At 41.8% G+C, this 13,724-nt stretch overlaps 1 protein-coding gene across 4 annotated transcripts in view; it reads left to right on the top strand.

Moving 5' to 3' along the window:
- The window catches only part of OXSR1 (oxidative stress responsive kinase 1), a 93,175-nt gene that overhangs the window by 62,808 nt on the left and 16,643 nt on the right, over positions 1–13,724 (top strand). For all 4 annotated transcript variants that reach the window (XM_086467383.1, XM_086467382.1, XM_086467384.1 and 1 more), the window contains exons 6-9: positions 4,441–4,550; positions 7,963–8,064; positions 10,682–10,815; positions 12,945–12,993. In XM_086467383.1, the coding sequence (XP_086323509.1) occupies positions 4,441–4,550; positions 7,963–8,064; positions 10,682–10,815; positions 12,945–12,993 (395 nt within the window). The remainder of the gene's footprint in view (positions 1–4,440; positions 4,551–7,962; positions 8,065–10,681; positions 10,816–12,944; positions 12,994–13,724) is intronic.

The following is a 13,724-nucleotide window of genomic DNA, read 5'->3' as shown; positions in this document are numbered from 1 at the left end:
CAAAAGTCTTTTTCTCTGAGGTTGGTGGAGAGTTTTGGTGCCTCCCCGGCAGCAGCATGATGTGAAGTAACGTTTTCTTTGTGTCACTTGCGATATCTGCGTTTCCTGAAGAGATGTTGCGCTATTTGATTGTTGAAATCACTTGTGAACTCTTGCAGGGGTGGTGGCTTCACCCGGCCTGGGCTTTGTCACCCTTAAGTTACTTTGGGCAGTATTAGCGTATCTTTATTAACGAGCTCCTGGGGCTCGCTTTCAGATGTCATCTTTACGTTTACTTGGCAAAGGGATTTCATACATCTTTTACGTGCCTTGACATTATTGCACAAAGGCTAAACTTGTGGTGCAATAAAGCTGCTGTTCTGCATAGGAATTGGTTAGAAATACATGTGGCTGTACAGATCTACCTTTCCGAATGAGAATTGGGGAGAACAACTGTGTATTTATATATCCAGTACTACTGTATAACTATGTAGTATCAAGAAGGGAAGAAGTTTTTGATTCTTGTTCTTCACTAATCTTCCTTTCCTCTGATGTTTTACCACCAGCTGCGTTCTCAGCACAAAATTGTGATTTATCGTTGCCTGCCTACTCTTCCTGCCAGGCTTTATTCATCCTCAGTGCTCTAAAAGCTGTAAGATTTGCAGAAAAAGACTAAGTACAACAGCAGGTATTTTCTGATGGTGAACAGCTGAACAAGAAGGAAGGTGACCAGTGAATAAAAGCTTAGTGCTGTGTTCTCAAATACTTTGATTTTTGCTTGAAGAGGCATAATATCTCAGCTACGCAAGTTTAAAAACGAGTGGCTTGAAGTCAAGATTGTTTTGTTTGGGGGTTTTCTCCTGTTGTTCTACCTCCATTGAAGTTGGGAGCTGCTTTGGGGTCCGATCCAAAACCACCCAAGTCTGTAGGAACCTTTCTGATATCTGCAGGCTTTAGTCCTGGCTCCTAGTCAGTGCAGACAGTCGTCTTTCCCTTGTACCTACCTTGTAGATGGCTGCCTACAGTGGCAGGTACTTGAGCTTTTTAGGATTAAGGTAATGCTACAATATGAGATGGCCAAGGAGAGGTGATTTTTAACGTTGACTTCTAACTTATGATACTGTAGAAATGTATCTTCCTGAGGCACACACGTTGTGATGTGGTCCTGACAGCATTCTTGTGTTGGCAAGTTGTTTAGACTGGGTCTTTGTTTCTGCAGTGCAGAGAGTAAGAGGAGATTTTCCTTTCAGCTTTTGCATTTCCTGAGTGGCCAGGATAGTTTTCAAGTTTGATAACTTGGGTACCTTAATAGCAGGAATTGTTGCCTAATACCAAGGTTTTTCAGACACTAGCCTGCAACTTCATTGCAACTGTAGAGAATTTTGTACGGTATGTGGTTGCAACACATGAAGTTTACACTGAAAAAGACAAAATTGGCCATATTTTCTGCAGAGTCTGCATCAGCAGATTTGTCATTTCCATTGTGGATTGTTTTTGCTGTGTTTTGAGAGTCTGGGGATTTTTTGAAGTGTTGTGTTTATATCACTGAAACAGGTCCAGCAGATGAATCTTTTCTATGTTGCTTCAGAAAAATGATAAAAAAAACCCGATCCTACCACTTGCATCCAGACATCCTGGAGACTATTATTTGCTAGCAGACTGCTGGAAGTCTGCAATTTTTGGGCTGCTTTAGAATATCTGACAGTCGTTGGATTCCCAGCAGTGGCGGTTACTGGTATTGCAAGCCAGGTCCAAACGTTTCCAATTCCTCCACATTTCTTGTGATACGGTCCTTCCCCGTTATCACCGTAGTGAGCCAATATGAAGTACAAGCTGCCAAAGAGGGAGTGCAAATGTAAACACCTCTGAGCTATTGTGCCTCTTGAATTTCATGACTTTCCCCATTTTCTAGAGTTAAATTAATTTGCAATAACCTAGTTTTCTTACAGCCTTTCTGAGGGTAGTTGACAGATGCAGAGAGAGAGAGACGCAGATTGTACCAGCTGCTCAGAAGTAAGAATTGAACCCTAATTAGTGGTTAGGATTTTATTGCTTTACAGGTGTTTCTTGAGAGCAGGCACGTTCTTACCTTAGTAGCTGGGACATGGATAAAGTTAGTGAGGTGACATTTGAGAAGACTGTTTCGAAGCTCTTCCTTGCAGCAGAGTAGCGCAGGCTGGTTGTGTGTGTTTCAGCCCACTGGAAATGAGGGAAATTGATGGGGAAAACATTGAATAAATCAACTCTGTAACGGAATACAACTTAATTCCATTTAAGCTTTCTGCTAACCTCAGATGGCAGATGTAGGGGCACAATTTCCAACTGGAATTTATAAACCCACGTTTGATGTGAAATGTGGTGAATGCTGTGTGCTGTGTCAAGGACTTGTGTTTTTACTGATGGAATGTTTTTGCTTTGAATGGCATTTCCTTTACCCTCAAAATGACTGCATGGAAACTTGAGGTAAGATAATATACACAAGTTCAACTACAGCACATCACAATAATATGCTGATGGCACTCGGACAAGTTTCTATTAGTGTTATCTTATTCAAAAGAACTTCTAATTGCTCTTGGGTTTAGAACAATAGATCTTGGGAGAGTTCCCGTAATGAGCAGTAAAGTGCAAGTAATTTTATTCTGAACTTTTTGGGAAGCTCATTTGGTTTTCTGAGAAAATCAAGGATGGCAGATACACAGATGGAAGATCTCAAAGGAAACGTGGGTTTCCAGAAAAATACAGATTGTAGTGCTGATGGGGACAGTGATCCATCTAGATGTGCTAAAAGTTCAGGGTCAGCAGGAAGGCAAGATGCCTCTGGGAACGGGGAAGAGAACAGGACAGCACACCTGGAAGAAGCTGAACCCTAATGACAGGCATTTGCTAGTGCTTTTAGCCCTGTGATTTCTGTGCAACTTTCTTGAATGTCAACTTTCAGTTATCCATGTCTAGTATTTTAGTGAGAGTGAAGTTCCTGTCCTTGGAAGCCTTTAACCTAAGTGAGCTGGAAGCTTCCAGCATCTTCTTCTTCACCGTGGTAATTTCAGTGGTGTTTTCAAATGTTGAAAGAGTGGTGAGAAGGGGTCATTGCACTGCTGGCATGATGGCAGAGAGAAGCTTGGACCGTCCTCACGTGGAGGACATTCTTGCAAATTGTGAAGAGGGATCTTTCATTGCAGTTGATTCCCCAGTTAGGATAACATCCTTAAGCCATGGAGTAACTCCTTGGCTCCTCTGAGTAAGATTTTTGCATTTACAGTTAACTGTCAGTTGAGTTTCAATGATTTTTCTAACCGGTTGTGGTCAACAATGTTCTGGTTTTGTGTGAAATAGCCCTTGAATTTCAGAGACTTATCCTCCGAGCCTGTCATCAATCTCAAAAATGGCATTCAAGATTTTGATTGCTTGTACTGTGTTTGAAAAAAGTGATGTGTGTGGGTAAACTTGAGTTATGGAGAATGACCCATGGCAGGTCTATAATTCAGCAGTACGTAAGAAGTGTAGTTTGGAGCAAATTGGGGAGAAATACTTACACAGTTTTGTGTTTACAGTTTCCCTGTCACCTGATATATTTTATTTATTTTTTTTCTCCGAGGAAAGTCTTCCATCCTCTCTTGAATGACTTGGTTGCCAAACCTTTTGTAATGCTCTTCTCTGAACAGACATACTGTATCCCATTGCTATCCCTGCACGCTGCTACTGCTCTTCACAGATCCTGGTTCCTGTGTCATTCTTAATTATCTTTGAAAGCATGGTTTTCCTGGTGGGAGTAACGCCACACAGGGTGTGGATACCTCCCTGCGGTGGTCGGGCTGGTTAGTGGCACGTGGTGCTCGAGTCAGTAACGCTGCTGTATTGTTGGGAACCGGTCTAAGTTCCTGTTAAAGCACGGAGCATCTCAGCGATGGAAAATCACCAAGCAAAGCATATTCTGGTAGTAAAACATCCAGAATAAGGGGCTGATACCTCCAGTCTGCAGGAGGCAGTTAGGACAGTTAAATGTTACGAAGTCTAGTAACTTTTTGTGTACCTGGCTTCATTGCTGCAGATGTTAATGGGAGGCTAATTGAAGTTCAGTTACTACATGCTGCGTACGTATACAAGTGTACATAAAGCACTGGCTGTCAGAGGCAGGTTTGCACAGTAGCAGATCTGCTGGGGGAGCGCAGGCAGGCTGTAATGTGACCAGTGGCCTGTAATGGAAAGTGGAATTTTCCTCTCTGCCAGCCAGTGCTGAAAGCTCTGCTGTCCCCAGTAATTGAATGGTGGACTACAGACTGTTCGTGTACCAGCACTCTTAGCTAACTGTTGATCATTCTTCGTTTATTAGGAAACTCCTCATGCGTAACTGTATGGTTTAGGACTTAATAGATGGCTGGGAATGTGAGGGGAAAGAGGGGACAACCCTTCAGTTTGCTCGGGATGTGTTCTTAATAAAATCTGGTTTTGTTTTCTTTTCAGACTTCGGCGTCAGCGCGTTTCTGGCCACTGGTGGTGACATTACCAGAAATAAAGTCAGGAAAACTTTTGTGGGCACACCTTGTTGGATGGCACCAGAAGTTATGGAACAGGTGAATTGTTTTTCCTAGTGTCCTCGTAGCTGATCTGCACCTGGAATTCCCTGTCATCAGCAATGGCCATATTTACTTCAAACTAAGATGATAAGTTGGCATCCTCTAAAGCGTTCTTAAAACCACAGCCTGTTGCAGCCGGGCTTGTACTGGGGAATATTAAGTGTTCAGTAGACTTTTGCCCTGTTGCTTCTCTTCAGGCTCCTTCCTAAGGTGAGGAAGAGACAGCTCAGCTGTTGCACAAAGAAGATTAACCTGTCCCTCCCTCTTGCATGAATGTAAGGTAGAATTTAAATAGTTCCACAGGTGGTAAATATGCACATATATAGCTTGCTAACCTGCTCTTCATTTGCATATATGAGAATTTGGGAGAGCTCATTGCAGTGTCTCAGAGTGGGGAGTTATTACAGTGAAATAACATGCAGGTGACTTTATTCAGGTTTTTAGTTCTCTTGGCTTGTGCGTATCTAGGCTGTAAATGCAGAGGAATACTTGCCTTTTCCCCTTCCTCCTCGGCTCTTTTGGCTAGCTAAAAGATGTCATACTTCTTCCCATTGGGTGGAGATATGTCAGTTTTTGTCCTCCTCTACTTCTAGACTAAACTACAGAAGCTTTGTCTGCATGACTTCTGATGAAGGCCACCTGGAAATTTTGCTTAATGTAAAATACTGTTGCCCATTTCTGAGCAAGAGCCACAAACAAAATTCAGCCCCAGTCCTGAACAGGGCATTTGCAGTAGCTATCACATTGATGTTCAGTGCCATAAGCATTCTGAAAATTATCCCTCACCCCCTTAAAACCAGTTTGACGGAGGGCTGGCCTCAGCATTTGATTTCTGACAGGTGTGCCAAACAGAAAGATGAACTGACTATAAATATTTTTCTGTTTTTCCTTTTTTCCTTCCAGAAATCTTTTTAACAAAAATATTTTGGGAAAACATTGTTTTATTAAAGTAAACCCACCTTGTTGCTTTTCTTGCTGCTCACAGTAAACTATTTTGAAGCTTAGTAGGAACTTGAATAAGACCCCCCCATATATATAAAACGAAATGCAGCTAAGACAGTGGTAGAACTTCAATGCATTTTTTCCTATATCTAAAACTTCTTGAGGGACTGAGATAATTTTGAAATAACTTAAATATGCTTTTGATGAAAGGCTTTTTCGATGTTTGGCCTTTTCAGTGGCTCCTCCCCATGGTGGCACTGAGGGGCTGGTGGCACTGAGAGGCCGGCACTCTTGCAACCTCCTCAGAGGACAAGTCTCACGCTGTAGAGTACAAGATACACTCCCCAAGGCAAGACCCATCTTTGCAAACTTGCTTCTGAACTGCTTCACTGTCATACTCTTCTGGATTTTTTTAATGCTGATTTAAAAGTAAATAAAAAGAGAGTATTCAGTGTTTCCAAAACCAGAACAGAATTGTCCCTTTTCTGTTCTTTGTGTCCTGCTCTGGTGCTGCTCCAGGCTCATTGTAGTTAGGGTGGCTGCAATCTGCAGGACAACAGAGGGAAAACAAGCTCTTGAGGAGGGTGCTCAAAAGGGGAATGAAGGTTTTGGTAACAAAATGGGGGTCCTTGATGCAACAGATATGTTTCTGAAGGAGGCATGCTTTCTAGGGAGTCCAACACTTCCACGAAGGCTGTGCACATCTAACTTGTTGCAACTACTAGGTGGTAAGGAGGTATTTTGGACTCTGATGTGAAATCCTTCAGTGTCCATTTATATCATCTTGCTGTCTTCCAGCAGGTGTCACTCTGAGCTGCTATATCCAGCCCGGGAAAAAGGACAAAGGGGTTGCTGTAGGTTAGCCTTCGATTTGTAGATACTATCAACCCGATTCCATCTGGTTTACTTCAGCATCATTAAGTTCCTTTAGCATGTTAATACGTGATGCCTGGCATTGTCTTTTAATATACATTCACTTGACAGATTTATGGCAAAAAAAAAAAAAGCTGATGAGGAAAAAAAATGTTGATGTAAACTGACTGGGGAGTGGTGACTAATATGTATTGGACAGATGTCAAGATGAGCTGTGGTAGGCAGTTTTGAACTTCGTAGCTGTCACTTGCAAGCAGGATTGTATAAGTTAATTAACCCCCCACCCCCCTAAACAGTTAAAAGTCCCAATGTGGAATGGGGAATTGTAGATAAAGCAAAGAAATGTCCCAGAGTTATTCTCAAAGCCTAAAAATAGCGTGAGGGGGGAAGAAACCCCACCCTTACAGCATGTTTCTTCCTGCACTGTGTTCTTTTAAATTATACTAGATATCTGTGCTTGTTTAGTTAAATGAGTTGAAGTCTGTTCACAATCATGGTATCCATAAAGTGAGGCACTTCAAGAAGCCTTTCAGACCTTTAAGGCTCATCAGAATGATGCCTCCAGAGTTGAAGGAATTAGTGCAAGATATAGTCTCCTGTTGCTATAATAAATTTCAGTTCAGCTATAGTATTACATGAGGGTGTTTTGTTTGTTTGCCGAAAATTGCCAAAATTCGAGGTCATCTTAAAGGCAGTTTGGGGAACTTTTTTTGGCTTCATCACAATGAGTGTCTTTCTAAAGCTTGTTAGGTTAGCCGGACACTATTAGCTTTGCTCAGATTCAGTGTTCATTTTCCATAGTCTAGCGAGAAGAAATACAAACCATTCTAGGCAGCCAAAACACTTTGGGTTTTGTAGCTGCTCTTGAAGTTAGTACATAATGTCTCTCCCCTGCAGCAGAGAATGCAAGTGCCAAGATATTACCTAATGATAACGAGGAAGTAACTGCTTTGGCATATGAAATATTTTTTCCTGTGCATGAGGGGAAGTAAATGCAATAAATTTTCTGAACTCTGTGTTTAACGTCAAGCGCAGGAGCTACTCTTAATTAGTGGAGGGAAATATTAGTCTGCAGACAGGAATGAGGGGCTTTTTACTGAGCTGGTGTGTACTGAAGTTTCAGGATTGAGCATGTTTGCAAATCAGATTGATTAAACAGTTGACTAAAAGTGTAGTGAGGCATATGTCCCGGGGGGATAACAATCCATCTATTAACTACGAGAGTTTCATTATCCTGTTTAATGACTCTCTGTGTCTTTGTGTAGAAGTCACAGTCTGGGTCAACCCAGTAGTGCCCCTTTATGCTCTACACATGGAGAGGTTTATGGCAGAGCAATCCTAGTTGCACAGTCCACAACCATAATCTTCATCAAACTAGGACTTGTAAAACACCTCTTTGAAGAATAAGGACCTGAGGGGTGAGGAGGGAGAAAGTGTTCTTTCCACCTCTGTACCACTGTTCGCTCCATCTCTTTCCAAGCCCAATTCAAGGGGAAAGGAAGGAAAGGGTGAAAGGATGTGTAATAGGCTAAAGAAAGGGATTGTAGAGTAGGGTGGCAAGAGGCACATGCTAACGTCCTCTAATATTTTTCAGGTCAGAGGATATGATTTCAAGGCAGACATCTGGAGCTTTGGGATCACTGCTATCGAACTGGCTACAGGGGCAGCTCCTTACCATAAATACCCGCCGATGAAGGTGAGCAGGTCTCCAGATACTTGTGCAAGACAAGTTCTTGGGTGTTTCCAAGAATTTGGCCAGCGTGCTTCATTGAAGAGTTGGTCCTCTCAACTTACACCTGTGGATCATGATGTTCTTGGATTTATCTGAAGTCACCTTTTAAAAATATGCCATGTAATCAGCATTGTCAGCAGCTCTTATTTAGATCCTGAGTCTTGCCGGGGTCACCGTTCTTGAGGAAGGTACTGCGTGTTTTAATCATGGAGCCTCTGAAGGCAGCAGGTGTTTTTAGGGCTATAAATAATGATTCAGAACATGTTGTCTGGCATCCAGTGACACTGGGATGGTGAGCCATTTGTTCTCCTGCACTGATAATCCTTCTTGATACCTTTCAGAAATCCTGTTACCAGTTATCCAAAATTATGGCTTATTTCGTTTAATGCCAAGACAGTCCTGTCAGTCACTGAACCAGTGGAAAGTACCACATCAGTATGAAATGGTGGTGTATTGGCAACGTTAATATTTTGTGGAAGTTGAGCTGGAGGAAATGTTCTTGTTTAAACACTGACACTTCAAAATTTTTTTTTTAAATATCTTAAACTTTAGATCACCTTATAGTTTGGCTTAACTTTCCCTATTTCCTGACTTGAACCAGGAGCTGCTTCCAACACACTGCTCTTTCAGGGAGTCTGCATCTTAAAGTTAACAGAGTTGACCCCATCAGTTGCAGTCTGTCCTTCTACTGACCTTTGAGTCCTTCTTCCCTAGCCCCTTTGTGAGATCTGATGGGGCCCTATCTCAGTTGTGAAACTTTGAGCCTATTTAGCCCACCCTCTTGAAGGCTGCTTTGCTTCTACCCCTGGGATACATGCTCCCTTGGATCAAACAGGAGGGGGTGGAGAGCCCTTTCAGTAACCCCATAGCTTGTGGTTAGACCAGTTACCTGGGATATGAGGCCTGTGGGTGCCCAGTCCCTCAGTTTTAGGCATACCATGGGGCAAGCTTTCCTTTTCTGAGTCTTTTAACTGCTGAACTGCTATCCCAGTTGGGTGTCACCTCTTTAGGACCCGAGTGCATTCCCTCCCACCTTGCAATTACAGTAGCATTTGGGAATCCAGTAGCTCCTGACTGATTAGAACAGGCACATCCATATATCGCTTTAAACGCCAGGACTTTGCACTGGTTTAACTCTTGTAGAACAGAATTAACTTGTAAGATTTGTGTCATCTTTGTGCAGGGACTGAGTAGCTGAGTGGTTTAGAAATGCCATTAAAGTTCATACCATATCAGCGACTGTGGCAGAGCAGTGAGGAGTTCAGGGAAATGTGTTGCTGATTTAGCTGTTGCTGTTTTCATTGATGCTTCCTTCTGTGCTGTGATTATTGGTAGCATTTTGCAGTACCTTCTGCAAGCTGTACTTCTGTTTGTTGCGTTTTGAATGCATGGGTTGTAGCTTTGAATACAAAAATCACCTCTTTAGTATTGTGTGTTGTCATATGGCAGATAGAATTGAGTCTCCAATTCTGCTAGGTGTGGGTTGCAGTCATGCAGCCTGCAAGAGGACTTCTGTGTTTTATTTATTGAGTGTAATTGTATTTCACTGCGGATAAATTTTGTTAGGCAGCAAAATGACCCATGCATTAAGTGACCCTCCAAGGAGAGGGGAAAAAAGCAGGGAATTCTGTCATGGACTGTGTAATTTCAGCTAGATTGATGGGCTCCTGCTGCCCTAAGCAGTGTAGCTGTTGAAAGCTATTTAAATGTGCTATGTACTGCTTCCTTTTCTAAAAATAGATATTCATCTGTATGTAGGTGACAAGTGAAAATGAAATGAATAATTTTCTTCCTTTCCCTCAAAGTATGAGTAATGTGAAGGAAATAATCAGTTTAACTTGATGGGTGCTTGTGTGAGAAATGTCTTCACCTGCTGTTGCATTGGTACATGGAAGTGAACCCTTGTATTATTTTATGTTGCCTTTCTGCTTTTACATTAGTTTGATTTCTAGCTGAGAAATACCTGCAGGGAGATCTAAACAGAGCCTTTGAATCAAATGCCTCGTGCATCTGCGCATCTCAAATGAGGAAGGCTGGTGGAAGTTCTGCTACGCTTATAGCTTTAATCACACCAAACAGGCCTGAAAGCACATCCCAACCTTGTGTTTGGCCCACAGACTGCACCGTGGGCCAGGAGGTGTGATGGAAAACGGTAGCATAAATTGTTGGGTATAAATTAGCCTGGCTTCCCAAGGAAAGCAGATAGAGGCAAGTCTCTGGATCCTCTTGTATGAGTCTTGAACCTCTCAGCTGACAGTCAGAATTTGCAGAGGTGTAAAGGTTTTGAAAATAATTGTTTCTACAAAGTTAGTGAATGTGGGAAGCAGTGAGGAGAGACCCTATAATTGCCTTGAGGAAAAGTAGGTGAGTTTTCACTGTCTGGTGAATGCGAGGAGACAGTCTAAATTGTAAGAAACTTTACTCTGAACTCCAGCTACCCTCAGAGAGCTGTTGTAATGAAACAGTCCTTGTTAACTCAGATGCTTGATGAAAATGTGTGTGTAAAATAATGGTGTTCCCAAGATCTGTCTCTAACAAAGGCCAAGAAAAATCTCACTGCCAATAGACATAATTCTTTCAGGTTTTAATGCTGACACTACAAAATGATCCTCCATCTTTGGAAACTGGTGTGCAAGATAAGGAGATGCTCAAAAAGTATGGGAAATCATTTAGGAAGATGATTTCATCGTGCCTACAAAAAGACCCTGAAAAAAGGTAAGAACAGGTAACAACAGAATAAATTAAAAAAAAAAACCAAAACCAACTAACAAACCGAAACAAAACACCAACCTAAAACAAAACCGCAAAACTCATTTTATTACATATTTTTTAAAGCTGTTATGCTCTCTGCTCCTCCCGCCTTTCAGTCACAGTGAACACAGAAATCTTGCTGTGTGGCAGCAAATTCTTTTGGCTGTCCTTGTTTTTAAGGATAAATGTCTGGCATCATGCCTGGCCAGGGCACACATCTTCCATTTGGGTTAATGAGAGTGCATCCCAGTCCACTGGGTGTGTAGGGCCATTCTCCCCCTTGCCACCTCCAGCAGGTGACTGCAGTTCATGTTTTGTTCCCAGTCAAAACCGCTCGGTGTTTATAAATCAGAAATGACACACTGGGCGATGTGTGTTTACTTGCAAAGCTTCATAAATAAACTTTTTAAAATTTGCCAGTGCAAAGAAGGCTTTCAGTGTAGTTTTGACTTGCTTAATTGTAAGTAATATTTGGTTTTGAGGGGAAAAATCGGGAAAAACACTGGCAAATCTTACAAACATGTTTTCATCAATACGGATTGCTTAAGTGACCTGATGACACTTTCAGTTTTCCTTGTAATAGTAGTGTGACTACTCAGTGGTGTTAGAAATACTACCAAGAGGGGGGTGCATATGTTGTGGTTCCCAGGACAGCATTGTGTCATTATGTTATGGCTTTGTTCAAAGGGTCTGGGTGCCTACAGCACTGTTTAAAACCCTGTCACATAGGATAGCTCAGATGTATTTCTGTGGAGGACAGACCTAGCATTTGCCAGTCTGTGAGTGTTCATCCTCCATTAAAACCAGCATTCCTTCAAACGCAAAAGTAAACAAACAAGCGTTCCCACAGATCAGTTTTTATACATCTTCGTTTTCTTTTTTTCCTCAGTAAGTTAACTAACTCTGGAAAAGATAAAGTCCCTTCATAAAATGGTAATAATGAAGACATTTTTCAGTTCCCTCTTGTGACAGATCCAGGAACAAAGGCTTCTCATGCACAGTGAGATGGGATCTCTCTCTTCTAACAAGCTTTACACTTGAAATGCTTAATGAATCCAGTGCTTGATAAATGCTGATAGCAGGGTTTTTTTCCCAGCATGATGTTTTTTTTCTCCTTTCTAAAGCATATCCTGTCCCTCCAGGTTAGAATGTGTGCTGATCAGAATTAAACATAATCACTTTGAATCGTGGTATTCCCCTTCTCTCTTCTCGAGCACCACTAACAGCCACCGTCATCATCCTGACTATGGGAGCAGGAGGTTGGCCCGTAAAGAGCAGCTAGCAGAATCAGATATGCTTGTGCAGATTGTGTGGGTTCTCAGAGACAAGAATTTAGTGCAATTGCTGTTTAATTATTTTTGGGGCTCCCTTGCTATCAGGTGGATGCTTTTTGTCCGAGTAATCTGAGGTCAAATAAACCCTGTGACGAATGGCCTTTGCAAGTCACTGATTAAACGCTGTTACTATTTAAGCACAGTTTGCAGTGTGGGAAGTGCTGTAAGCTGGTACTTTCTCATGTAGGCCTGAGTCTTTAGACTCAATCTAAACTGACCAAGGGATATATCTTATTTTCCAGTATTTATCCTAAAGTCTAACTTTAGGATAGTTTTACTTGTTCCTTTTCTGTTAGACAAAAGTTGATTGTCCCACATGTGTTTAATAGCACTAATTGCACACATATAGTCAAGTATCTCTGAAATAACTCCGTTACTCGCACAGGGCGAGTACTGCACTCCTGCTGTAGGTGATGATCCTCTGCCTCAATTTTGAGCAAATTGTTTCTGTGATCCTCTCAAAGTGGCTCGAAGAGGCTAAAGTTCAGCATCAAAATGGGAGCAACTTCTTCCCCTGCCCTCAGGTTACTCAGTGCTTTTGAACAGAATAGGCTTTGATCAGAATACACTGAGTGTTTAAAAAGACTGCTGTTGTAAAATTTACTTGGAATACATTGACTGATTTTTAGGGGAATTATGCAGGAGAAGCCGATGCCCTTATGAGATGCCATGTTACAACAAGCTGCAGCAACCTGGAAGACCGTTGTGTTGAAAGGGAGCATTTATAATTGTCTTTTCTACATCTGTTTTTGTTGACAGACCAACAGCAGCAGAACTCTTAAGGCACAAATTTTTCACGAAAGCCAAGGTAAGGAATCACTTCCTAAACTGCTCTGTGCAGAGGCTGTGGGGAGGACTTTTCAGAAGTATGATAGGTATGGTGACAGCTTCGTTGGCATGAGTGTGGGCCCTTTCACTTGGGGCCAGCATAGCCCAGTGAGTTGAATGGGTCATTGTGAAGGAACAGAATGAAACCCCTCTTCTGTACCTCCTTGTGTATGCTGCTATTAAGAGAAATTATCTAGACATTCTTGAGCATTTAAATATCTTTCAGTGGCTTTGTGGGTTTTTTCTTCTCTTGTAATGGTGCCATTCTGGCTGCCTGTCCAAACCATAAAGGCTTCTGTGGCAGTAAATGTAAATTATATTTTATTAAACTCTGTAATCAGTCTGTATACAAAGTGGTGAATGAGACCCACTGCGGAAAGCTACCTAAAACTGTTTCACTCTGTTGCCTCATGGAAAGTGAAGATCCAGTGATGCAGAATAGTAGGAAACTCGTGTTTCTAGCCTTGAAGTGACCTGCCAGTGAGCATTTATGTAATTACTGCTTGGAGGTGAGTGCATATGCGATGTGCAAGGTCTTACTGAGGGAGACAGACAAAAATAATCCAAGGCAAAATTTATATTTCTGTGCGAATGAGGAAGTGTTTTCTGTTTGCTTTTTTTTTTTTTGGTTTGCCTTTTTTTCCCATGGCATGTTTGTCATCAAAATACACGGGTTTTATAGCAGAACACAGATTAAACTGTGAAAAAGAT

This window comes from Leptosomus discolor, chromosome 6 (genome assembly GCF_034619465.1).
Source record: "Leptosomus discolor isolate bLepDis1 chromosome 6, bLepDis1.hap2, whole genome shotgun sequence".
In the NCBI taxonomy this organism is placed as follows: Eukaryota; Metazoa; Chordata; class Aves; order Leptosomiformes; family Leptosomidae; genus Leptosomus; species Leptosomus discolor.
The sequence above is the reverse complement of the archived record's forward strand: the minus strand, read 5'-3'. Positions and strand labels throughout refer to the sequence as shown.